The 27652-nt window shown below is 38.4% G+C and overlaps 1 protein-coding gene across 17 annotated transcripts in view; it reads left to right on the plus strand.

Moving 5' to 3' along the window:
• The window catches only part of ABI2 (abl interactor 2), a 78127-nt gene that overhangs the window by 35197 nt on the left and 15278 nt on the right, over positions 1–27652 (plus strand). For 2 of the 17 annotated variants that reach the window (XM_087950010.1, XM_087950105.1), the window contains exons 3-9: positions 42–218; positions 5320–5337; positions 9153–9250; positions 10016–10162; positions 11123–11247; positions 12917–13102; positions 26477–26635. In XM_087950010.1, the coding sequence (XP_087806136.1) occupies positions 42–218; positions 5320–5337; positions 9153–9250; positions 10016–10162; positions 11123–11247; positions 12917–13102; positions 26477–26635 (910 nt within the window). The remainder of the gene's footprint in view (positions 1–41; positions 219–5319; positions 5338–9152; positions 9251–10015; positions 10163–11122; positions 11248–12916; positions 13103–26476; positions 26636–27652) is intronic. The other 15 variants (XM_087950021.1, XM_087950074.1, XM_087950079.1 and 12 more) reach the window with 15 other exon arrangements.

A 27652-nucleotide genomic window follows, 5' to 3' on the forward strand; every position in this document is an offset into this window, starting at 1 on the left:
GATGATTTAAAAAAAAATACCTATATTCATTATGCCTGTAGACAGTTGATATACACAAGGAAAAAGTGGCTAGAAGAGAAATTGGCATCTTGACTACAAACAAAAACACTTCAAGAACTCACAAGATCATTGCACCAGCCAACTTGGAGCGACCTGTTCGTTATATCAGGAAACCTATTGATTATACAATTCTTGATGATATTGGACATGGGGTAAAGGTAAGTGGCAAAATGAAATAATTCAAATGTATATTTTAAGAATGAAAATTTTTTTGTGTGGAGAGGCTCCCTTGCATTCTCCAATTAATAGCATGGTTTGTTTACCTTTTATATTATTGATTCTGTACTGTATTGTTCTTTGTGTCTCAATGAGCAAAAAATAAGATAAAATGCATGTCCCCTTCTTGATTTTGATTTGGTTATCAAGCAGTACTGACTGACAATATAATACCTCTTTTCTGTTTAGTTGTGAACTTATTACACTACTATTGTAAACATTAATCTTTCCTTTGGTCAGACCAATTTATTTATATTTATTATATGGATTTGTCTGCTGCCTACTCTCTTGATTCTAGACTCAGTTAATTCCAGACTTGCATAATAAGCAAAATTAAGGAGCTAATCTTTTAATATCCTTTTAAAGCAGAAAAGTAAGATAAACCAGAAAAAAATAACTAGGATCCATTGGGTATGTGGCTCTAACAACACCTATGATTTAAGTGTTGCTAAATTACATGTAGAATTACATATTAAATGTATATGCATGCACTGTGTAGCTACACACTTAATTGCATGTGTAAAGTTTGTTCATTTTCTTGCATGCTTCTCTGGAATACAGCCTTAAAAGATACAAAGTAATTAAAAGATGTGAAAATATCAACAAAAAGGAAAAAGTTAATGTGAAAAAGAACAATTTACAGTACTTGCAACATTTTCAGTCAGCATAGTAGCAGAAATGACAAAAAATACGTATTTTCTAGAGAATTATTTACCTTGCAAAGAAATGCATGTTTGTGAATTAATTATATTATTGTTTACTTCACAATCCAGAATGTAATGATTCAGATTCTTCAGTGAAGCTTATTAAATTTGAAATATATTTAAATCCAACTTCCTCTTCACTGAAAACATTTTCTATGTTGATTATAATATAAAACTATTCTGAAAGTAACCTTTGATTGAAATTCTCATTTTAAACATTAGTGAACTCTCTAAAAATTGCATGCATAGGATAGTGGTATTGTGAAGATGATGCATAAACTACAGTTATTTTTCTTATAGTTATCATGTCTTTAAGGTTTTATAAAACAAATACAGAGTTTCTGTAGCTGTTACACATATTTACATTTGGACTATAAAAATAACATAGCACCTTTGATTTATGAGAAAGGATGTTTGGTTCTGTTTTTCTTTCAATATAGCCATCCTGGAGGCAAACAATAATCAAATACCTGAAAGAATATTTGAAATGCAGCTTTAATTTGTAACAACAAAAATATACAGCCATGTTATATCATCTTTTGTAATCCTTATGAATTCTATCTAATATCAAAAATTCCGGTTCTTCCTTATATCTAAATCTATTCTGGAATGTTAATGTTCTAGAATACCTTAAGGAATGTGGATCAGAGGTGGTATTCAGCAGGTTCTGACCAGTTCTGGAGAACCGGTAGTGGAAATTGTGAGTAGTTCAGAGAACCAGCAAATACCACCTCTGACTGGAGATTTTACAGTATCCTTCCCTTGCCACGCCCACCAAGCCATGCCCACAGAACCGGTAGTAAAAAAAATTGAATCCCACCACTGGTGTGGATTGCTCACACAGAAAAGGGAAATCTGTTTTGCCAACCATTTTTCTTGTTCTGGTGGGTAGTCTGATTAAATATGGTTCAGTCGCTGCCCCTACCTACAATATAATGGTAATGAATAGTGGAGGTAATGAGCAAATAAACACAATTTGAAGGAAGTATACAAGCAATTTAATTATTCTGTAACATGAATGCTATAAATAGAAAACCAGAATAAACATACTTAGAAATAAAAGTTATTTGTGGAAAACGATATAGTCAGAACAGATTTTGATAATGCCCTATTTTATTTGTGCAAAGCAGAAAGTCTTAAAAAGGAGCTGTGTCCAGTTTATAAGTTATTTGTGATACTTGTTTGAGAACCCTGATTCAGGGAGCATGCTGTATGCTCCAAAGCATCTATTTCTTTTTAAATCTGAAGTGTTGCAAAGCCCTTTGGGATGACAAGCTGCTAGCTTTTTTTTAATCAAGTGAAAGATACCGTGTTTCTCCAACAATATGGACTCCACCAATAGGAAGGCTCAGCATGATTTCTAGGCATGAGGTTTATTATTTATTAAGCTCCGCCCCCAAAATTTAGGCTTATTTAAACCATGCATTTCCCCACAATTTCTCACATATGTTTGTTAGAACTACACGAGGTGAAGAGAAATGGGAAGGGAAGTGGGGGGGGGGGAACTTGCCTTTAGGAGCGCCATGCAGGTAGCCTAGGCTAGAATACCCTGATCTACTACTGATAGAACATCGGCCGATAGAAGCTCCCCAAAGGCAGAGTCACCAGCTGCTTCTATCGGCCGGTAGAAGCAACCTCGGGGCGAGTGCCCATGCGCATTCCCTTCGCCACGAGGCCGTTTCTGTTGGCCAATGGAAGCCCCCCAAAGGCAGTCACCAGCTGCTTCTATTGGCCGGTAGAAGCGGCCTCGGGCGACGCTAAGACTCCTCGCCATGAGGCCATTTCTATCAGCCGATGGAAGCTCCCAAAGGCAGAGTCACCAGCCGCTTCTATCGGTAGAAGCGGCTGGTGACTCTGCCTTTGGGGAGCTTCCATCGGCCGATAGAAACGGCCTCGTGGTGAGGGGAGAGCACATTAGTTGTGTTTGAATCTACCAGCGGGGCAGGAGAGAAAGCACACATGTATCTGTGTCTGGATAAAAATTGTGAGATTGCGACGGAGGGAATGGGAGAAAAGGCCTTAGCCCAAATGTGTTCCTGTTTTGTTTTCCTGCCCATTCTCTGATCAATCTCTCCAGGGCAGCTTTTGGCCTAAAATCACCCAGGTCTCCCTTAGCTAAAGGAGAGGGGAGGTCTCCAAAGATCATTTGAGAGGACTGAACTCATTGCTTCTCAAAGTTAGACCCGCAAGTTTTTCAAAAGTTCTTCTGAACACCTCAGACGGCCGATGAAATCCAGAAATGTCTCGTGATTGAACTCAATAAAAAAAAAAAAAGAACCTGCACCTCATCGCCAAGTCCCTGGTTTTACGGCTCCTCTCTCATCCCGAATTATGCTGCAATAAGGGATTCCGAGGCTGGCAGTTAATTGGTTAATGACGGGCGCTCTTTCAGGCGCTCAGAGAGAGAGAGAGAGAGAGTGAGTAAAGGAGGCGTCGCTGAAGTTCTCAGGCTCCCCCCAACTGTTAGCAACGCCACCCGTGAGCTGTGGCAGGATTGCCTCGGATCATGTGCAGAATGCCTTCACTGTTCAACTCCCCCCCCCCACGACTCAAGGTTCATACTAAAATTAGGCCTTTCCAACCAGCCTCTGCAAATATTCGGCCCTCACCAGAGCAATAGAAAGGATGGTTTAGCTTCTCCCCAGCCCTTCTTCGCTCCAGCTCCCTCCCACCCTCCTGTGCCGCAGCGACGACCCTTTCACGCTCACCCCGCTTCCCCGCTGCATTCCCACGAGGACCGCTCCTGCGTCTCCTTTTGGGAGCCTGTCCAATCTCCCTTCTAAGGGTAGCCGAGCTCTGCTGCCTCCTCTTCCCTCCCCGGCGGCCCCCCCACTCCACAAACCAGCAGCGGCAGCAGGTAAAGGGAGGTCGGCTGCCCTGTGACTTTGGCAGGGTGCCCGGAAAAGGTCTGGCCTGGGGAGGGCGGCGGTAGAAACCCCGCAGATGCTGAAACCTTCCCTCACCAGAAGGGCTTGGCTGACCCGGTGCAGGGACGAGGGCTAGCAGGGGTGGTGTGTGTGTGTGTGTGTGTGTGTGTGTGTGTGAGAGAGAGAGAGAGAGAGAGAGAGAAACTCAGCTTGCTTCCCTTCTGCTAAGAAAAGTTTGCAGCTGCTCTCCCATGCACACTCTCCTTGCCACGAAGCCGTTTCTATCAGCCGATGGAAGCGGCTGGTGACTCTGCCTTTTGGGAGCTTCCATCGGCCGATAGAAACGGCCTCGAGGAGAGTGCGCGTGGGGCGCTCCTCTCAGAAGCGCCCTGCGGGCAGGCATGCCTCACCCCAAAGCAGCTAGTGACTCTGCCTTTGGGGAGCTTCCATTGGCTGATAGAAACAGCTTCGTGGCGAGGTGAGTGTGCGTGGGTGCTCGCTCTGAGGCCGCTTCTACCAGCAGATAGAAGCGGCTGGTGACTCTACCTTTGGGGAGCTTCCAGTGGCGGCCTCATGGAGACGTGAGTGCACATGGGGCACTCTAGGTGGAGGTGCGCATGGGGGAAGAAATTAAGTCACCCCCGAAAAGACGTCCTAGCCGTTTTAAAATAAGACCCGGCCTTATTTTATGAGAAACACGATAATTATTTTACGGTAACTTTGTAATTGAGTCTACACATGGGCAGAGGTATATATTTCATCATAATATAATAGATTTAGCAATAGAAGAATGGATAAATAGCAAATCCTATATAGCTGAATAAATTCTTTCAAATGAGGTGTTTCAGAATACATGGAATCATGTGTAAAGAATCTATTTTTGATTAATTAAAACAGCGGTGTCCTTTTGTACACTTCAGAAGCTGTTCTCAGTTGTCTCTGCATGTGTGTACATGCAAGTCAAAAAGCCACTGGAAGTGGCTTGGTTTGTGCAGGTATATAGAGATAGCTGGCACAGCAGGTGTGTGAATCTGGAAAAAGATTCCACTGTTTTAATGATCCAAAGAGAGCTTTGTTTTAACATGGATTAAACCTTCTGAAGGATTTTCATAGCCCCTAAAATCTATATTGAGTGAACTTTTTTTCTCAGTATTTTTTAGCATGTATGAGATTTACAAATATGTTACATGTGCAAAATAATACTTTCGAATTCAATTTATCATTGTTATTTGTTAACAGATTTGTTAGCAAATTCTGTTAATAATATTTTAAAATGTTATTCATTTTGAAAACCTTTATTCATAACACCTTCTGCTTTAATCACTCTTTCTATGATCTATTGATACATTATTTAGTTGATGCTAAGTGCTTAACTTTTCTTTTTCCCTTCTTTCTTCATATCCTGAAATGTCAACTAACCTTTCAATGCTTTTCTTTCTTGCCTCTTTTATTTGCTTCATTTATGCATTAAGTGGTTGCTTAGATTTAAGGTAAGAAACATCAGGGCTGGATTTCATTCTTATATTTGAGACTATTACATATGGGGAGAATGTTGTTTCTTGCCAAGTTCATGGGAAGAAAATAATGTTTAATATGTTTCTTGTGTCTTAAAATATGCTAGATGCTGAAAGAACTAGCAAGGGCTTCAGCAATCAGGTTTTACATGAAAAAACAAATCAATATAAATTTGTGTCAGGTCTTCTCTCCCCCTGTGTAATTATATATTATTACTTATATGGTGTGATTTGATCTCAGTTATGAGCCAAGTTTGAATTTGCAAATTTATTTTATTTTGCAAAATCAAATATAACTTGGGGCATGTTTTATATGTTTTGAAGTTTTACTTTCAATTATTAAGCAAATTTTTGAACTGCTACACCAGTGCTACTGTTAGGCTGGTATTGCAGATCTATATTATAGTTCCTTTGAAAATATATACGTTTATATAGTTTCTGCTATGTTTGTTGTCTTCATTGTATTAAGTAGGATTTAAGGTTACTTTTAATGTTCTCAGTATTTTTATATTAAAATAAAGGAGGAGTAGATATAACTATTATAAGTACCAGAATGAATCTCCTAATTATCCTGAGCCCTTTGATTTTATTTTATAAGTAACTTTTGTTGCTTTAAGAATATGAACAGATATAGATGAAAGATGAAAGGACAATAGAGCCCCTAAAGTTGTGCTGAATTGAACATGGTGGGATTTGGTACTGGGTAGCATGTGCTGCCAACTTTGGCTTATTTACGTAGTGACTTTTATCATGTAATTAACTAGTGCGTGCATTTGGAGTTCAGTTCTGCACTGTGCTAATTATAATTTTCAGCCACTCATTCACTTAAATGTAGTTTACAAAGTTCTTGTGAGTCTAAAGTGGGATTGTCCTTAGGGATATTACTGTATCCTTGCCCCTGGAGGAGTTGATGATTTAATAATGTGGAATTGATTTTTTAAAAAGCCAGTATAACTGATGACAAGAAATTGCACTTATGACAAACACACCTTAGTTTTTGAACATTAGTTGAGCTGAGCTGTGTTTAAATCTTTTGTTTTGTTCATGCCTTAGCAAATAAGTATTTTGATGGCAGGGTGTTGACTATTTGCATTCCTCTTTGTGGCATTTTGCCATTTTTTTCTGAAAGTGAATACAGATTCTCAATTAAATGTCAATATATAACAACATATATTGTTAAATGTCAATATATCACATGTCTAACAAATATCTGAAAGGCAATCTACCCAGTACAGAGGACTTATTTCCTTCTGAGGTAATTCATAAAAGCCTGCACGTCAGCAATGGGCACAGCCATAACTGCCTAAGTCTTTAGTCTTTACTAAAGGTCACCACAGCTACTATTACTTCTCTCCTATATTTTTAACGTTGTGAGGAATAGTGAAGCAACTCGTGTGCATTTACACTTGCTGGAAGATATTTTAGAAAAATATTAGAATATATTCAGTAATCTTGAATTAATATTTCCATATATTTGGCACTGATTCTCTGGATATTGTATATAAATAATAAAGTTACCAAATATTCTGCAAATATTAACTACTATAAAGTATTGAAAATCTTGTTTAACTGGATGCCATCCAAATATTAGTTACAGTTTCCATCAGCTCCAGGTTTCATAACATTCCATTATAACGGTAGCTGCAGAATGCCACGCTTCATGGACTTTATTTATTGTGTCCCCTTCCTTCTACATTTTTTTAAGATAAATTCAGAAGCTTTAAACTGTAGGGTGTCCCATACACTTATTGACACTGTGAATGCATTATTGGTGTTGCTTTTATGGTAAGGAAATACAGTTGAATAGAACTTTCCAAACATCATGTCAAATCCTAATTCTTAAACTGACTAAATTGACTGACCCTCCAGTGATTCCTTCACTTAGTGAGTTATTTTTTTATCTACAGAGAAATAATCACAATTTCTGTCATATTTATGATTGATAAAAATCCTGCTTATTTCATAGAACATTCCATTGAACTTGAGACAACTTATTTATACCTTGAATTTATAGCCTCATTTATATAGTTTGATTTACTGATATGATCAGTACAATAATTAACTGAAAAATTGAGGTAACTAATTACAACTTGGTTTTAAAAAAATATTTACTATTAAGGATAATATTTTATTTTTTATAACTTTTGATTTGCAAATTGCTGCAACACAATTAAAATATTCATGGTAAAAATAATTAAGAACAAAAATTAATAATATCCCAGCAACATAATAAATATAAACATTTATCTTTTGTTACATAACATATAATATATTTTCTAGAATTCAATTTATAGAAGCATCAAGTAATATCAGTGTGAATTTAATGTTAAAATTTACAAGTATATTTACAATGTATAATAGCAATAGCACTTATATACCACTTTATAGTGCTTTACAGCCCTCTCTAAGCAGTTTACAGAGTTAGCATATTGCCCCCAACAATTTGGGTCCTCATTTTACTGACCTTGGAAGGCTGAGTCAACCTTCAGCCTGGTGGGATTTGAACTGCCAAATTGTAGGCAGCTGGCTGCAGAAGTAGCTTGCAGTACTTTACTCTAACCACTGCGCCACAGAGGCTCCTTCTCCTCTGTAATGCTTATGAAAATCATTTCAAAATTTATTGAATTTTTTTTTCTTTAGGGCAATATTGGATTATTTATCCTATAATCTCAGAATGAACCATCCGTTTAGAAGCTACCTGCTTGAAATTTTGATTGCCCTTTGATGTATGATATTAGTGACATAACCCAGTTTATTTCTGTTTTATTATGTATGACTTCAACAATTTTATATAATTGCAACTAAATTTAAATTTATTACCTGTTCTTTGGGTCAAATTCTTCTGGTCTTCATGCCAAGAATGAATCCCTCTATCTCAATATTCTTGGGGAAATAGCTTATGGAGATTTATATCAAAAGCCATATAAAGGGGGAGAGACTGAATAGAATTATTATCATGATGATGAAAGGACCTTATATGGAAAGGGCAAGGGAAGCTGTTGGATTGGCCTTTATCACTACTTCCTGTTGCTGTTCACTCCAGCAAACCTTTACTTCTCCTTAACAAATGGTGATATATAATTAATTGGATTGAAAAGGTAATTGGATTCACATTTCTCATTCCAATTTTGTTATAAAACTGATTGATGAGACCTCATATACTTCAGGACTTCCTTGGAATATTTAATAAAATTATATGTAAGGCATTCATGAAAAGAAAATTGTTCCTGAAAAACACCTCTCAGAGGCAGTAAAATCATATTGGATTTTCATATAATATGCAGTTGTAAATTTGTTACAAAGAGTAGAATCAAGCTTAAAACCAGGTTTTGAACATTTAATTGATTACATGTAGTAATCAATACATGCATTTAGTATAATTAAGGCACAGCTAATAAAATGTTTCAGATACAGTTACCTTTTAGTCTCATTGGAGTAGACAACTACAGTACTGCGTTCTTGGAATGGTAATTTGTCTAAAACTCTTGAGCCTAGAAAGCTCAACAATTTTCATGGAGATAGATTTGCTAAATGTAAATGTGATGGCTTTAGGCAAACTCTGTCTCAAAACCACATCATCACACCGCATATAACCACAATTTAAGTGCACCTAATAATTTTAACCAGGGTAGAGATAGCACACGTATGTATGACTAGTTTGGTTTTTTCTTTTTCTTTTTTTTGATTTGCACATTTGTCTCTTTAATGTAGTAGATCAAGTCTTTAAGGGCTCTAATTTAAGTCTGAAAAGTTTAAGTGAGGTTATTTTTTTCCCATTGCCTCTTACACAGGTTAGCACGCAGAATATGAAAATGGGTGGTCTGCCTCGTACCACACCACCCACACAGAAACCGCCCAGTCCACCAATGTCAGGGAAAGGAACTATTGGGTAAGTATAATTGCATATACATCAGAAGGGGGAGGGAGAGAATGTAAAGGGGAAAGCTAAATCTTTCTTTTAACTTTTACAATTGTCTCTTGGCATTAAGGTACTTAAAAGCTGCAGTCTGGGGTTTGAAGGCATCTGTCTTGCAAGCATAAACCTATCCATAATATCACCAAGAGGTGTTGCATAATCATTGGAAATATAAGATACATTTCTTTTGTGGAAGCCCTTGGGCTAGTGCTTGCAGTTTGAATAGCTGTACACTATTTTCTTATATATTTGGAAAAAATGACCAGCCTGAATATCCTGTAGTAGATTAATATAAAATGTCATGACCCCCAGTACCTTAATGTGGGGATTTTTTTAGTTCCAAAGAATCCTATTCTCTTCTTTTCTTCTGCATAGGGATGCCTGTTACATGTAGCATGACAGACCATCAAGGGGAATAGGATCTCTCTGCATGCCTCTTATAACCTAATCCCATCTGTCCTTTCTGCCCCAGTACATAAATAGTCTTGAGGAAAAAGGGAGGGAGGGATAGTTTATGGCAGGCATGCATGGATCTCTTTGTGAATTATCTACATAGATGCCAGCTGGGAAAGCTGGGCCTAAGGAAATCCTACACATATGCTACTCCTGCAGCGCATTGGATCCAGACCTGTGCATTTTTGAGCAGAACAATCTAGCAGGAATTCTGCACTGCCTTGGCCAAAAGGTTTTTGTATTTCATTGTCTGAAATTGCTTCCATACATGTTTTTCTTGTGTAGGCGTCACTCTCCCTATCGCACACTGGAGCCAGTGCGTCCTCCAGTGGTACCAAATGACTATGTACCTAGCCCTACCCGTAATATCGCTCCCTCGCAGCAGAGCCCTGTTAGAACAGCTTCTGTGAATCAGAGGAATCGCACTTACAGGTATTCACTCTGCTCCTGTGCAAAATATTAACAATAATTAAGATAGACAACTCGGTTTATAGCAAACTGCTTTTAACCACCCTACCCCACCCCACCTCTCCACTTAGAGCTTCATAAATTCATGCGATTTCCTGGGAAATCCATTGGGAAATAGAGAGAAATCATGCTGATACTACATGTTGTGTAGTGTGAAGTTGTTTGTCTTGGAACAGGTTTTTGTTTTGTTCAAAAGCAATATACAATAAATACACTACTGCATTGTGTAACGCAAATAGTATTGCATTTAAGGTATTTATTTTTGCTGCCTACTATCTCGTTATAACTGGTGTGATACACAGCTTCTAAAATGTGGTACCTGCTAACAAGAATACTGCAACTGTGAAATTTATGTCCAAAATTCTGAAGTGGTAAAATTTTGATGCTTGTGAAAGTGCTGCCAATTTTAAACAAATGTGTAGTTCAGTTGACTTGAAATGTAGCTAATATTATTTATTTCCATCGACCCTTAGAATGTATATTGTAGCAGTAGGAAAGTAGCCCTGGTAAAATAGTTTTTGCAGTGTGGAATCAACCTGCAGAGCAGGCTAGCAGTACACAAGGAAAGAAAAATCTTAAAATATATTATAAAGCTCTCATGAGTATTTACATTTTATACATAAAGGTTTTTACTTCAGAGATGCACTTTAGATGAAATCAGCTTCTTTCCACCGAAGGCCCATATTACCAACATTTTTAGAAAATGCTCTTGGAGTTGTTTCTGATCATTTCATCTGTACTATTAATCCTGAATGATGTTTCCTAATTTTAGCTGAGGCATTGGCAAGACATTTTAAAAACATACTCAATTTTTATTGATCTCCAAAATGGAAAATTTAGCAAGCTTCTATAAATGTTGTGCAGCTGTGGTTTACCTGTTAAGGAATGGTCTATAGTTACTTTGGTGGCTTGGATTTCTTTTAGCAGCAGTGGAAGCAGTGGAGGTAGCCACCCCAGCAGTAGGAGCAGCAGTCGAGAGAACAGTGGGAGTGGAAGTGTCGGCGTCCCTATTGCTGTCCCTACTCCATCCCCTCCCAGCGTGTATCCAGGTAATGTCCCTTTTGTTCCTAGTCCTATTTTGTTCTTTTGATTATGTGCTCAATTAGCCAGTGGTTTGGAATTGCAAATGAAGTTATCATAGGAATAGTACTAGGAATAGTACTGTTTAAATGGAAGTGGATATTTTACATTAATTTGGAATGTTAAGATTTATTTAAAATCTTAGCTATTTTGTTTCACACACTCCATGTGACTCAACGTTGTAAGCCTCCCAGACCCTCCTTGTGGTGAGATGGGCAGCAAATAAATTTAAATAACAATAGCAATAATAATGATGTGACAAATAGCAGATATAGTAAAACTAGATTTTGCTAGTATTATAAAAGAAATACATGCATTCTTGTTTTATTCCAATTGATCATAACATATACTGCTTCACAGTGCTTTACAGCCCTCTCTAAGCAGCTTACAGAAACAGCATATTGCCCCCAACAATCTGGGTCCTCATTTTACTGACTTCAGAAGGATGGAGGGCTGAGTCAACCTTGTACATGTAAACATAAATGCAACATGAAGTGAGAGCAGAAAGACATGTATGCGTCTGTCTTTCTATCTACCCATCTACCCACCCACATACTGTATATTAGGATGCCTGACACATATACAAAATCAGGCAACATATATGTAGTCATTCTAAATAGACCTTTTTCATGCGCACCCAGGCAATGCACATGCATCCATTCTGATTGGACCCTGAGACACACACAGATGCAATATGTACTTTTGAGGAGAAACATACACGTATCACGCTACTTCATTACACAGAAAAAAAAAAGGTGCCACCTCTGGAAGTTGGAAAGAATTCCAAACAACACGGTTTTCCTGTTTTTCCTCCTCCTTTATTATGGCCCCATCGGAGCCTAAGTCTGAGGAGGAGAATAAGACTGAGCTAGGGCCATTGGAGGAGGCCTTTGTTCTGGCTGTCTTGTTTCCATGCTCTGGGTCATCACATTCTTGCTTTCCAAACAGGAAAATAATTACAACCAAAAGAGGGAAGTTATTAGAATCTGTGGGGTCAAATACCTGTTTTTAAAATTTTATTTTGCGTTTTGGGTTGAGCTTTTGTTGAAGTTGATTAGGAGTCAAATAGTTAATAGGAAAAATTGGCCTGAGACCATAAAAGGTGCAGTACGTCCAATTTGTCCCCCCAAAAATATCAAAATGCAAAAACACATCAATCTCCGCCCCCAAACAAATTTTAGTCCTGCCTTCTCTGAGAGCTGCAGAGAATCAAACGGCACTCTTGTTCTATATCAGGGGTGTCAAACTCATGTCATCACGTGATGTATCGTGACTTTTTTCTCTTTCACTAAACCAGGCATGGGCATGGGCATGGGCATAGCCAGTGTGTGAAACATCTGGTCTGCGGGCTGCGAGTTTGACACCCTTGTTCTATATCAACAGCTAAAACAACATGATTTAGATTTGTGAGGCTTTTATGTATAGAATGCATTGCCGTTTCTTTTTTACTTTGGTGTTTGGCTGTATATGTAATGGGAAACCTCTCAGTGTGAACATTCCTGCTCTATCCATTTTATTTATTTTTTGCTAATTTTTAAAGAATTGACTGAAACCTAATAGCAATGATTAAAAACTTTTCTCCTCCTTGCTAACCTGAACTACTCCTTAATGCTGCCTCTTCCTCCTCTTTCAACATAGCCCCTGCCAGTTCTGCTGGTACTTCTCCTCTTCCTGCTACTTCTGCCTCTGCTTCTGCCCCTCTCACTCCTGCTACTGCCCCATCCTCTGCTACCCCAGATGTTGCTGCTGCTGCAGGGGTTCAGCCCCTTGCTGATGGCTTCACTTCTCCAACTCCCCCTGCTGCCTCTTCCAATCCCTCTTCAGGTGAGTTTCTGCTGCTGATTTCTGACAACTGAAAAGTGCAATTCCTGCCTAAAGCTGGTCAGATGTTTTGAGCTTTTAGATAGATGGATATTTCCATTATTTCTCTTTCTCCTTCTTGAGTGAGGAACGTTTCCCATTCAATCAACTAGAATGAACTTTTGAAAACGTATCAAAACGTATCATAAAGGAATCCGTTATTGAGATGAGACAATTCATGTAGGGGTTAAAAGCAGCGTCTAAAGTCTCTGAGGCATGCAGAGATAGATAAGGGAGTTTAAAACCCCCTCCCCTTATCTTGATGTGTATTTAATGACACAAAGAGCCAACATGTTAATTCCCCGCCACCCCCCTTTTTAGAACGATCTTTTTCAGAGTTTCCCATGACACATCTCACTGTGGAATTTTTATGGTCTCTTCATCTCCTGGCTGTCTCTCTCAGAGGTGATAGGTTCCGGCCATCTAGATTTCATCTCTCCATTGTATCATGTGTAGGTTATACAAATTTGATATAAGATTAAATATATTCAGGTTACATTAAGAAGGATTTCTTTATCAGTCTCCCCCCCCCTTCTTCTTCCATTGAAGAAATACACGGATCTGACATCCTGCCCTCCTTAAAAACAGATAGGTCTACCTGGAAAAAACAAAAATCATGCGTTATGTTTGCAGTTTAGGGTGGTTTGTGAGGGTATTTTAGGTGGAACTTTCGTAGTAATGTGGGTGCTTTTACATGTCGTTTGGCTACCCTCTCATTTTCTGTGGAAGGAAGGTGTTTTCAAACTACTAAATATTGTGTGGATCCACGGTGAGTGCGCGAATCAAGGATATCTTTAATTTCAAAATGTTGTTCCCCATGTACCATGATGGGAGTTGGAGATGTGGGAAGGGGGGGGTGTCTGAGGTTTGAAGTGATCTCCGGTTTGAGCAAGCTATAGTGAAATACTGGATTAATCTGCCTAAGTGTTTTGGGGAGTTGAAGTTCTACCATCACGGGGTTAATAATTTTGGAGATGGGGAATGGGCCAATGAATTTTGGCCCTAGTTTCTTAGAGGGTTGTAATGATTTTAAGAATTTTGTGGACGGTCCCCAATCTTGAAAGGTATACACGGTCCCCAATCTTGAAAGGTTTAGGATCGCAGCGTTTTTTGTCAGCTTGAACTTTAAAAGCTGCTCTAGCTTCCTGTAACGCTAATCTTACCACTGGCCTCGTGGCTTGCAAGTTATTTATCCACACCTTAAGGGAAGGGATTTCAGATTCTTTGATGGGTAGTTCCGGCATGGGGTTGAATTCTTGGCCCGTGGCTACCTGGAATGGGATGAACCCTGTGCTGCTATGGACTGAGTTATTGTATGTTACTTCTGCAAAAGGAAAAAGGTCAATCCAATTGTCCTGTTGGTAATTAATAAAACATCTTAAATATTGTTCTAATATGCTGTTCGAATGTTCAGAACCTCTGTTTGTCTGGGGGTGATTTGATGATGATAACCCCTGGGTGGAGCCTAATAGGTTTAAAAACGCCTGCCAAAATTTGGATGTGAACTGAACATTATCTGAGATAATCTGTTGGGGAGCTCCATGAAGGCGATAAATGTGTATTAGAAACATCTTTGCCAATGCCTTGGCAGTTGGGATCTTTTGGCATGGAATAAAGTGAACCTGTTTGGAGAAAAGATCAGTTACCACCCAAATGACAGTATTTCCAGCACTTTCGGGAAGCTCCACTATAAAGTCCATAGAAATCTCTTTCCAGGGTGCAGAAGGGTCTGCTACTGTCTGTAAAAGTCCAGGAGATTTTCCTTGTCTTCTCTTTGCAGCAGCACAGGTGGGGCAGCTCGCAACATAATTTTCTTTTTTGTATTGGTTTTTAAAACAAACATAAACAAAACATAAAAACATCAAGTCATCTTCCATATATATACATACAGTGTGCTGGTTGGTTTACAAATTGTTTTGTGCTTCCATTTCGTAGTCTTCAATTACAATTACATTGTATATAATCTCGTATTTTCAATCAAATATTAAATACATTAATATCATTATTAATCATTTGACTATACTTTTATTCATTCATGTTTTACGAAATAATCCTATTTTACTTAATTTGTTTTATGACAGTTCATATTATCATCCCAAATCTATCTTAGAATCATTTTGTAGATATAATAAGAAAAGAATACATGACTTCCGGTTTGCAGGGCTTCGGCGGTGGCAGGAATCCATGATCGTGTGCGGTTTCTGCTGTGCTCGCCGCTGGAGTGCCCCGATCCGGCTGGATTTGGGGCTATAGTTACCCCGTAGAGGTAACTGAAGACAGGGGAGATCCGGCAGGGGTCTGGGAGAATCGCAACCCCCCTCCCTCAGCTGGCTTAACTCCCTTTTCCGAAAGCGGTGGAGCGGCGGTCAGCAATGGCCGCCACAAAGAAGCTCTCATCCGGATAAAAATGTGCAGGAGGAAGCTGAGCAGTGAAAGTTTTGGCTGACCGGGATAACAAGTAACATTTAAATACCCTGGAATTTAAATTTCATTAAAGATACATCGCTCCCAAAGAAGACTCGGAAAAAGCGGCGAATGAAAGTAAAAAGGGAAAGTTTTTTCTCACTTTCCTTCCTTACGGTGAAAGCAGATGAATGAGAAATCGAGAAAACCCGCTTTGGCATCAGCAGGTAATTAAATTGGAAAATTAAAGCCAAGGGGACAATAAAGATTTCTGAACATTGGAGAAAAAACTCACTTTCCTTCCTTACGGTGACAGCAGATGAATGAGAAATCGAGAAAACCAGCTTTGGCATCAGCAGGTAATTAAATTGGAAAATTAAAGCCAAGGGGACAATAAAGATTTCTGAACATTGGAGAAAAAACTTTTCTTGCTGTAAGTGGGAAGGGAGAGGAAAAGAATTAATATTAATATTTTGCTGGAGGAGGCTGCTTGGAATTTACAAGACTAGAGCTAAATTGTAACAAGACTTCTAAAAGATACATTTTAATTGGAACTTTGTAACTGAACTGTAACCCCAGGAAGAGAAAGTGTAAAAAGAAGAAAGTGTTAAATGAAACAGTCTGTGTGCATTTGGATCGCTTGGTGACTTTGGGACTTTTGGAAATTATTATTTGAAAGACTAAAAACATTTGGGTTGTTTAAAAAATTTTCCACAATGGCATTACTTGTTGATGAACTGAAAATGGAATTCAAAAAGTATAAAGAAGAGGAACAAGAAGGGAAGGGCTCTTTTGGCTCTATTTTCCATTTCTTAGAAATGGTGATTTCTACTTATGAGAAACTACAAGAACAACAAGAAAATTGGGATGAAGAAGAAGCCATCTTTAACGAACAAGCAACTCTAGCTGGGGAAAAAAAGGGAAAGTGGGGAAAGAGAATAGAGAATTTAAGACTTAAAAAAACAACCAAAAAGGGGAAAAATAAGGTGAAAAATCGATACAATGTCAGAAAGCAACAGAAAAGAGGAATACAGAAGAGGGTGGAGATCAAGAGACAAGTGGGTAAAAAGGCTAGATTGGAGAAGCAAGGAAGGGAAAAAGGGAAGAGAAGCTACAAAGGTTTGAAACAAGATGTAAAGAAACAGGATTTTTTCAGAGATAATGGGTAAAAATATAATCAAAAAAGAGATTCTGCAAAAGTACATAAGACTCTATTGTTGTATTTGTATTTGAAATAATGTTAGAAAACTGGAACATTATACGATTATAAAATGGGATAAAATATCAAAACGAATGTGTTAAATGTTTAAGACTTAACAATAGAGTTTAATTGCTATGGATTATTGTTTCAATTATAATATAAACTTATTATTTTTTCTTATTTTAAAATATAGTATGTAGCTTTAGAATGTACAAAGCAGAATCCGAATGAAAATTATATACTATTTTAAGTGTTATATTTAGGGGAAAGATATAAAGGCGTCATACTTCAATCAGTGATTACAGGAGAAATTTTATGTTAATGAGAAAAGATAATAGATAACTGAAACAGAACAGACAAAAGATATAAGCATAATGATTTAAATTGAGATGAAATAAATAAAATAGAATTGAGAGTGAAAAGAGAGAAGCTATATAGAAAATGTAGAATGGTAAATAAGATATGAAATGGTATATAAAAGTGAGCATGAATTCGAATTTATGTCTGTACAAAAAGATGTAACCCGGGACTAAGCCGCTTTCCAAAAAGAAGTTTTATGTTTTCATGTTTTGTGTTTTGTTTGTGTATGTTTGTTTATTGAAAATTAATAAAAATTTTATTAAAAAAGAAGAAAAGAATACATCTTTATATATTTATTATTTTCTAAAAGTCTACATATTTCATTATTATATTTTTTTGTCTAACCATTGATAGAATAGATCCCAAAGTTTATAAAATTGTTTATCATCTTGTTCTCTAATTTCAAATGTCAATCTACTCATTTCAGCACATTCCAATATTTTCTTAATGATTTCCTCCTGTGATAGTGTTTTCTCATTTTTCCAGTTTTTAGCAAATATAATCCTGGCCGCTGTTAATACATTTACAATCAAGTATTTCAAATCTTTACTATATATTTCAAGTAAAATTCCCAATAAAAATATCTTTGGTTTCAAATCTATGTTTTTTTGTCATTTTTTCCAACCAGGTGTGGATTTTAGTCCAGTATTTTTTAGCGTCCGCACAAATCCACCACATATGGTAATATGAGCCAGGTGTCTGATGACATTTCCAACATTTTTTGGATTTATTCTTGAACATTCTTGCTATTCTTGTCGGGGGAAAATGCCACCTGTAAAACATCTTATACAAATTTACTTTATATGCTGTTGACATTGTCATTTTATAATTTTGAGACCACAATTTTTGCCATTTCTCTAGATCAATCCCATATCCAAAATTCTTCCCCCAAGCAATCATAGTTTCTTTTAACTTGTTCTTCTTCTAGTTTAATTTCTAATAAATATCCATACAATTTTTTAATCACCTTTTCATCAGTACCTGTCAAAATCTTGTCTAAGTCAGTCAGTTTATCATAGAAACCTTCTGTTTTAGAATCTTTATCATACCTTGAATGTATTTGTGCATATGAAAACCAATTCATCATTATACCTTGTTCCTCTAGTTTTTGTATAGATTTAAGTTCACCCTTTTCATTCAATATTTCACCATATCTGTTTGTTCCTTTTTGTATATTATAGGATAAGAAAATGCTTCAATAGTCGATAGCCAGACTGGAATTTTCAAATAACATTGTCTTTTAATGTCCCAGTTTAACCACAGAGACTCCCGTGCAACATAATTTTCAATGTCCTTTTTGAGAGACGGCCACCAAAATTGTCTTTTGATGAGGTGTAGGGTTTTTACAAACCCAAAGTGTCCCGTTTTTTTGGAGTCGTGACAGCGTTTCATGAGGTCCATTTTCTGGCTTGCAGGGATATAAAGTTTGTTTTCTACCCAGGCCAGTCCATCTTTGATTAAACAAGTGTTTTTGTTAGCCTGGAGCCAGTCAGCCTTAAGTAGTGCCTGCTTAAATATTGACGTCATTGTGTCTTCAGTCAGTGATTTTCTTTTCTCTTGTGCCTGGGTGATTGATTACTTTGGCTGCTAATTGGGTTGGTTGGATCATTGGTTTTATAACCTCAATCTTTTTTCTGTTGTATTGGGGTTTTCTGGACAGTGCATCTGCTAAGAAGTTCTTTCTCCCAGGAAAATATTTGAGAGTGAATTTAAACCGTTCAAAATATTGAGCCCACTTTGCTTGTTTTTCAGAGAGTTTCCATGGATTTCTCAGGGCTTCCAGTTTTTTGTAATCAGTCCACACTTCAAAGGGGATTTGGTTTCCTTCCAGGAAATGTCTCCATGTGAGCATTTCCCACCGCACAGCATATGCCTCTTTCTCCCATATGGCCCATCTTTGCTCGGTTTCTGTCAGTTTCTTGGAGGTATAAGCGCATGGTTGTAATTGTCCACTTCCATTCTTTTGGAGGAGGACTGCTCCAACTGCGACATCACTAGTGTCTGCTTGGATGACAAAAGGTTGTTCGGGATCTGGATGCTTAAGGACCGGTTCTGTTGGGAGTTTCCGGTTTGTCGGCTTCGCGAGCGGCAGGGATTTGCGAAGCTGCGCGATCCCTGCCGCGCTAGCCGTTTTTGGGGCTCCGACCCGGATGGGTACGGAGCTAGGCTGCCCTGCAGGGGCAGCTGAAGGTAGGGGGATCCGGAGAAGGGTTTGGGGGTGTTGCAGACCCCCTCCCCGGCCGGCAGAACCCCTTTTCCCAGGACGGTGCAGCGGCGGTCCGTAATGGCCGCCACAAAGAAGCTGGCAGCCGGGTAAGAATGCGCAGGAGGAAGTGGAGAAGGTGCTTGAGAGGAGAAAGTTTTTCTTGGTTCCTAGGACTCTAAGACATATTTAACAAAATTCCTGAAAAGTACGACTTTCTGAATGACACCTTCGAGAAGAGGAAAAAAGCGGCAGTTTAATGGTGCTGAAAGGATAGCTTACCCTCTTTTTTTACAGAATAAAAAGTGAATATTAAGAAACCTATTTTTTTTTAGGTGAAAACTGGCTTTAAGCGATGAGTGGGAAAAGAGAGGACTAAAAAAAAATATTTGTATGCTAAGACTTTGTTGGAGGAGATGCCTTAAGGATTGAAAGACTAAAATATATTGCAATAAGATTTTAAGAAACAGATTTGGACTTTCTTTTTCTCTAATTGATACTACCCTAGGAGGAGAGAGTGGGAACTCTGTCTTGGTTTGGACTGACTGATAACTTTGGGATTGTCTTATTTTTCCTTTGGAATATTCTGGCTGTTGTGAGAGAAAAGAAAAGAAAAGATTTATAATGGCTTCTTCTATCGAGGAACTGAGAAAAGATTATGAGCAAGCAAAACAAAATGGTAAAGCTGGTTTGAAAGAAGCCTGCCTTTTTTGGAAATGGCGTTCATTAACTATCAACAAACATTGCAACAGATGAAGACAGCAGAAGAAGAACAAAGAGAGGAAGCCATCTTTAATAAATCTCAGAACTCGACCAAGAGGGAAGGAAGAGGGAAAAGAAGAGAAATAAAGGACTTAAGATTTAAAAAAACATTTAAGAAAGGGAAAAACAAGGTGCAAAATCAATATAAGGATGGTAAACAAAAGGGAAGAGGAATACGACAGAGAAGGGAAGCCAGTAAGGCAGAGGCTAGAAGAAGGGGGGCTAGAAAGGTTTGTTGGCGGAAGAAAGAAAGGGAAAAGGTGGAGAAAAGCTACAAAGTTTTGAAATTAAATGGGAAAAAAGAAATTTTTTTTAGGGATAAAGGATAAGTATAATTTCTTCAAAGAGATTTTGCAAGGTACATAAGATGATATTGTAGTATTGTATCAGAAATAGAAAATTTAAATGGCTTGAGAGTTGATAAGAGATTAAAATGTTGAAATGTTAATGATGATTGGTTTGAAAATATAATATGAGGGGAGATTTAGAATATTAAACTTTAATTAAAGAGTTTAATAAGATTATGGTATTGATGTTATTATAAAACTTTCATTATAGTATTTTGTTTTTAATATTTAGATCTATTGTTTAACTATGTATTTAATTGTTTTGGATGTATTATTCAGTTAGAATGTACCAAGCAAAATCGGATTGGGTATTTTAAAGATTAATTTGATTAATTTAGTGGGGAGATAGAAAGGCATCATACTCTGATTAGTGATTTCAGGAGAAATTTCTTTCTTTTTAAAAGGAATGAGACAAAGGTACAATAGAGAATGGACAAAAGATATAAATATAATGACTCAAATTAAGATGATTAATTAAGATAGAATTAAGAAGAGTGAAATATGTGGAGAAGTTAATATAGAAGACTTAGAATGGTAAATAAAATAAGTAATGATATGTAAGATGAGCATGAATATAATTGAAGTCCATGAAAAGAGAGATACCTGGGTCCAAGTTACTTTCCAAAAAGATCTTTTTTATGTTTTGTGTGTTGTGTGTATATGTTTTTTTTTGGGGGGGAGAATTAATAAAACCTTGTAGAAATATAGAATGAGAATAATGGTAACTAAGTCAGAAAGAAATAGATGAAATAATAATAATAAAATTGAATAAGAGTAAAGAGAAATAAAGGGAAATTGGATAAGAGGTTTTTGTATGTTTATATGGAAATGGTTTAAAACAGAATTATAGTTTATCTGACTTGTTAAATTTATATTGGAAAAAGGTTTAAACATGTAATGGATAATGATGACTTGTGTGTTTTGAAAATTAATAAAACTTGTTTTTTTTTTTTTTTTTAAAAAAAGGACCGGTTCTGTTGAGAATAGATGTTTAAGTTTCTCGAATGCCACTTGGCATTCCATTGTCCAGATAAGGGGTTGCCTTGGTTTGGGTTTCTCCCCCCCTCCCTTCGTTTTTAGCAAGTTCGTGATAAGGAGGGCGATGTTTGCAAAAGCTGGAATGAATTGGCGATAAAAGTTCACAAACCCCAGGAAGCTTTGCAGTTGTTTGCGGGTGTGCGGTGGGTCCCAGTCCAGTACAGCTTTTACTTTCTGTGGGTCCATTTCTATTCCCTCGTGGGATATTCTATAACCCAAATAGTCAATTTTTTCTTGATGGAATTCGCACCTAGAGAGTTTTGCATATAGTTTAGTGTCTAAAGAGTTTTGTGAGGAGTGCACGGAGTAGCTTGATGTGTTCTTCCATCGTTTCTGTGTAGATTAAAATATCAGATACACTAGAACCCCTTTATATAAAAATTCATGAAGGGTTTCATTGATCAATTGCATAAACACGGCAGGCGCTCCTTGCAGTCCAAAGGGGAGCACTTTAAATTGGTAGCATCCCAACGGTGTGTTAAAAGCTGTCTTCCACTCATCCCCTTCCTTTATTCTGATGCGGTAATATGCCTCTCATAGGTCTAACTTTGAATTTTTTTTTCCTTTTGAGAGGTGGGCTAACATCCTTCATGAGGGTGAGTGGATACATATTCTCTATGCAAATCGTGTTTAATATTTTGTAATTAACACACAAGCGTACTGAGCCATTTTTCTTTTTGTGGAATAACACTGGGGCAGCTATTTTTGGTCAGGCGGGTTCGATGAAACCCTTTTTAAATTTTTGTGATAAATGCTCTGAGTTCTTTCAGTTCTCTGGGAGACATGCAGTACATTTGTGGTTTTGGGAGTTTAACCCCTGGTAGGATTTCAATAGTGCAGTCTGTGGCACGATGGGGTGGGAGTTCATCACAAGCTTCCTCGCTAAATACTTGGGCCAGATCCTGGGGATGTTAATGGGTTCAGCTGACTGTCCGGTCATGGCTGACTCTCTGTTCTCTGTTCCTTTCTTTATCCTTTCATCTGAGCTATTTGCAAATACTACGTCTCTCTGGAATTGTACAGTTCCTCTCCCCCAATTTATTTTTGGATTCCATTTCTGCAGCCATGTGAGACCTAGGACTAGCGGCTCTTCCATTCCTGGGGCTACAATGAATGTGAGCATCTCATTATGGTTTTCCTAGTCTTATTTTCAATAGTTCTGTGGTAAACCTAGCTGGCTCCCCCCGCTATAGTTCCATCTAATTGGCAGAAAGCGATGGGATTTTCCATTTCTTTCAGTTGGATCCCCAATTTCTCGGCAAGGGAGGGATTTATTAGGCATCGGGTGCATCCCAAATCCAGCAACGCTGCAACTTCCTCCCCCTTCCTTCGGCTGGGGATAAACAGTCTTAGGGGTAGAGTGATTGGTTCAATTGGGTTGCTTATCAGCGGGTCGTCTTCTGGATCGCTTTCGGACTGGCTCAGGTCCCCTCAGAATGTTGGGCGTTCTTCCTCTGGGTTGGGGGGAATCAGAATCCCACAGCTAATCGGCCTCTCAGGCCAGTCTCCTCGAGGGCTGAATGTTCCAGGTTTCCCCCCGATGGGTGGTGTGGCTTTCTGGCAGGGGTTTTCGAATGGCATTCTGCTGCACGGTGTCCCTCCTTTCCACACTTAAAAGCAACCAGACGTTCTTGGAGTCATGGTGGTTTGGGGTTTGAAAATTTCCTGTTTCCCCAGGGGTGGGGATCTTTTCCAAAACTTGCCACTTGCGGTCCCGGTTTCGAGTCATGTCTATCTCTGCCTCCTCTGCCATCATGTACCATTCATGCAGGAGGTTTGGGGTCCCACGGGCCAGGCAGGCAGCATATAGGTCGTCATTTAGTCCATCTTTGAACCAACAGACTAGGATATCCTCTGGCCAGTCGACTCGGCCAGCCAGGTCACAAAATTCCTCAGTGTACTCGGCTACTGGGCGACGGCCTTGCTTTACGACTCTAATGTGGTCACAGGCTCTTCTATTGGTGAGAGGGTCTTCGAAACGGTGGTGTAGGGCCATCATGAAACGGTCGAGGTTCCTTAATTCTGGGGCATTGAAGTTGTGGAGCGTCACCATCCATCTAGCTGCTGCCCCTTCCAGGGCTAGGGTGACGACTCATACTCTGGATCCCTGGATTGGGAAATCCCGCCCATATTCTTGCATGTAGGTGAGCACTTGCACCAGGAAAAATCCCAGTTTCTGGGGGTCCCCATCGAATTTTACTCCTAGGGGGGTGGGACCTTCCTCTGCAGTTGTATGTCTCTGGGTTGGCCAGGTTTAATCCCTTGTTCTGGGGCATTTAGGGGTCGGGTACCTGGTATGGCTACTGGTTCTTCAGCTTGTCCCACTGCCCGATCATTCTCAGCTGATTCCGGGGTGGCGGCTCGGGTTGTCTCTTTTTCTGGTTCCCTCGCTCTCCTGCGTTGGCGTCCTGGTGCATCCCTCACCTCGAGGTTCTCCAAGGCTTCCCTCATGAGGCAATTTATATACCGTCTCAGTCGGTCGTCAGCCAGTGGCTCCTCACCCCATCCTTCCTGATCTGATAGGGCCTCCAGCTCCAATTTCCATCTGGGTTTACGATTGCCCCGGGTGAGGGTTACTCCCCTGGTTCTTCCATCCCTGCTGTCTCTCTTTTCTACACCTATAGACCACCGGGGCTTTGTGGAGGTTTCGTAGGCAGCTTCGCTATCTTCAATGGGGTGCACTGAGTCAGTATCTGGATTGGTAACTGTCAACGTTTCTCCCCAGCATTCGGCACCCCCTTGGTCCTTGCTGTACTTAGACATTTTACTTTCTTGCAGGGTCCCCTTGGTAGAGTTAAGGTTTTTTTTAAAAAAAATTTTTTTTTCCTCTCTGGGCTGATCTCTATTGCAGACGCTGCTTTATGTCAGGCTACAGAACTTTTCCCATTCAATCAACCAGAATGAACTTCTGAAAACGTATCAAAACCTATCATAAAGGAATCCTTTATTGAGATGAGACAATTCATGTAGGGGTTAAAAGCAGTGTCTAAAGTCTCTGAGGCATGCAGAGATAGATAAGGGAGTTTAAAACCCCTCCCCTTATCTTGATGTGTATTTAGTGACACAACTAAATATTTGGTTGTGGTAAATACCACAACTGGTATTTAGAGCCAACATGTTAATTCCCCCCCACCCCCTTTTTAGAATGATCTTTTTCAGAGTTTCCCAGGACACATCTCACTGTGGAATTTTTATGGTCTCTTCATCTCCTGGCTGTCTCTCTCAGAGGTGATAGGTTCCAGCCATCTGGGTTTCATCTCTCCATTGTATCATGTGTAGGTTATACAGATTCAATATAAGATTAAATATATTCAGGTTACATCAAGAAGGATTTCTTTATCAGTCCCCCCCCCCCCTTCTTCTTCCATTGAAGAAATACACGGATCTGACATCCTGCCCTCCTTAAAAACAGATAGGTCTACCTGGAAAAACAAAAATCATGCGTTATGTTTGCAGTTTAGGGTGGTTTGTGAGGGTATTTTAGGTGGAACTTTCGTAGTAATGTGGGTGCTTTTACATTTCTGACACATCTTTTTCCTTAGAACCATATGAGAATAAAGATGATTCATTTTGGAGCTAATGGGTTTTGTTTTTCTGATTTTCTGGAGAAAATTAGAAAGATGGAAGCTGCAATTAACCAAGATGCATTTTGCTAGATTAATTCTATGAATAGGAAACTCTGGGATATGTTCATGCTGTTAAATTTATCTACAGTTTTATTTCTTAACTTCATATCATACAGCTTCTGATATCAACTTGGTTTATTTTATTCCTACATAAGTAGTACATAGGTTTGAAGTGAAAATAAGCCTTCTATATGTACTAAAGCACTATTTAGCTATGTGAAATTTATATGTTTCAAATTATAGCTCTTAGAAAGTTTTATCATTGGTGCATAGAACTTAAGGATTTTTTCCCCTTCCATTCAGTCGTGTCTGATTTTTGGAGACTGGCCTGGTCTCCAATCCCTGATGTTTTCTTGGTAACATTTCAGAAGTGATTTGCCATTGCCTCCTTCTAGGGTGACTAGCCCAAAAATGCCCTGCTGGCTTTGTTCTAATGCAGGACTACCATACAGGGTCTCCCAGTTTCTAGCCTGGTGCACTATACCAAACTAGCTCTCATTCTGCATCAGAGCACTTTATATTTGTTCTGTTCACTGTTCTAACAACTGCTCATTATGATTACATATATTAAAAAAGCTGAAAATGATTAAGATCAAATCTCTCACAAGATTTGAGATGGCAATGCTGAACACCAATAGTTTTACAGTTGGCAATGTTTTGCCATTTTTAAAAATTATTTTTGGCAAATCAACCAGAATATTTACGATTCCCAGGAGCCACCAGTGATCCTGAGACCACCAGTATCAACCCATTGCCCTTGATTTGACCTTGGTCCTGCCTTTGAAATGTTGAGCCAAGTGACCTCAAGCTGGTCAATAACAAGATTGTGGGAACTATTCAAAGGAACATTTGGGCAAAGCATCGCAACAGACTGGCCTGTACTTCTGCGAAAGAGCTGTGCATGCGAATGCATGCAAAAACAACTGGGGAAAATCCAGGCATGAGAAATTCAACATTCTGTAATTAGTGAAACCCATTCATATGGTACTTGAGCATGAGATTCTTCTGCATTCTGACTCTCTACATTTTCACTGAGAAGCACTGTGGCTGAAAGAGTAGAGAATGTAGATATTCATTTCATATTAATTCATTCACATATGCTGGTTATTAAGTAATTAACTTGCACATTATGCATGTATTATATTGGAATGCTGACTTCCGGATAATCAAGTTATCTACTTTTATATTTGGCCAAGTTTTTTAAGAGTCAAGAGAATAATATCTAAGAATGTTTTCTTCTTAAATTTGTTTGATCTCATCCACGTAGGATTTTTTTCCATTAGAGAACTTGACTGAAACGTGTTTCACTTAATTTGAATTGCCATGCCTAAGTTGAATCACTTCATCTAAAAATGGATTGTTTAAGGTTTTATATTTTTTTCTAACCTGTCGAAATAGGTCATCCTGTTCAGTTCTACAGCATGAACAGACCTGCTACTCGGCACACACCTCCAACAATAGGGGGCTCTTTGCCATATAGGCGCCCTCCATCCATCACTTCACAGAACAGCCTTCAAAGCCAGGTCAACGGAGGACCGTTTTATAGCCAGAATCCAGGTAAGATAGGCCCCTGCAGAATTCCCAGTTTTGATAGAAGAATTTTAACCAGAAGTAGCTAGATGTGTTTAGCAAGAACCTTCTATATATCATAGCACATAACTAAGTCCTGGTTTTAAATTTTCTGGTATGTTTGTTTACAGTAAGGAATTGGTAATGGAAACATCAAATCCAAGAACACCTAGTTCACTTGTTTTAAGTGTGAATAGAAAGGTACATTAGAGCTGTGGTGGCGCAATGGCTGGAATGCAGTGTTGCAGGCTAATTCTGCTGACTGCCAGGGGCTTGATCCTCACCAGCTCAAGGTTGACTCAAACTTCCATCCTTCTGAGGTTGGTAAAATGAGGACCCAGATTGTTGGGGGCAATATGCTGACTCTGTAAACTGCTTAGAGAGGGCTGTAAAGCACTGTGAAGCAGTTTATAAGTCTTAAGTGCTATTGATATACAAGTATATACATGTTATGTTCAGACACATATATTTCCCCCTTTCCCAAAACTTGCAGGTATTTTTTAAAAATGTGAAGTAAATTGCTTAGGTTTGGACAGTTTTTCTTCTGCAAAAACTTATTTTCTCTATTCTATTTGGTAGAATACTTTGTAAAATAAACTGTTGGGAGATAAATTGTTGACATTTGTTATTCCTTTGTTGAGATATCATGGAAGGTACCAAATAATGTATAATAATAGTGATGTAATCCCAATTCAATTTATCTAATCAGAAGAAAATAATTATTTAAAGTTCTTGCTTCCATTGATTGTAAACTTACAAAAATATAAGTATTTTAGTAAATGCAATTCAGGACTTAGCCACATAGTCACACTCTTTAAATGCTCAGACCTAAATTAATTTTGATTAAGCGGAAATGGGTCAAGTGTCCATATTATATCAAATTGATAAATATGGAAGAATAAACATTTTCTCTTAGCAGCATTAATAGTGTAGCAATATTTCCATTTGCCACAATAATATTGTGCAACATTTTATTTGCTGTAATAAAATAAGTATGATTTGAAT

The sequence above is a fragment of the Notechis scutatus genome, chromosome 1 (genome assembly GCF_049901735.1).
Source record: "Notechis scutatus isolate UNSWTSFEM ecotype Mainland chromosome 1, rNotScu1.2, whole genome shotgun sequence".
NCBI classification, from domain to species: Eukaryota; Metazoa; Chordata; class Lepidosauria; order Squamata; family Elapidae; genus Notechis; species Notechis scutatus.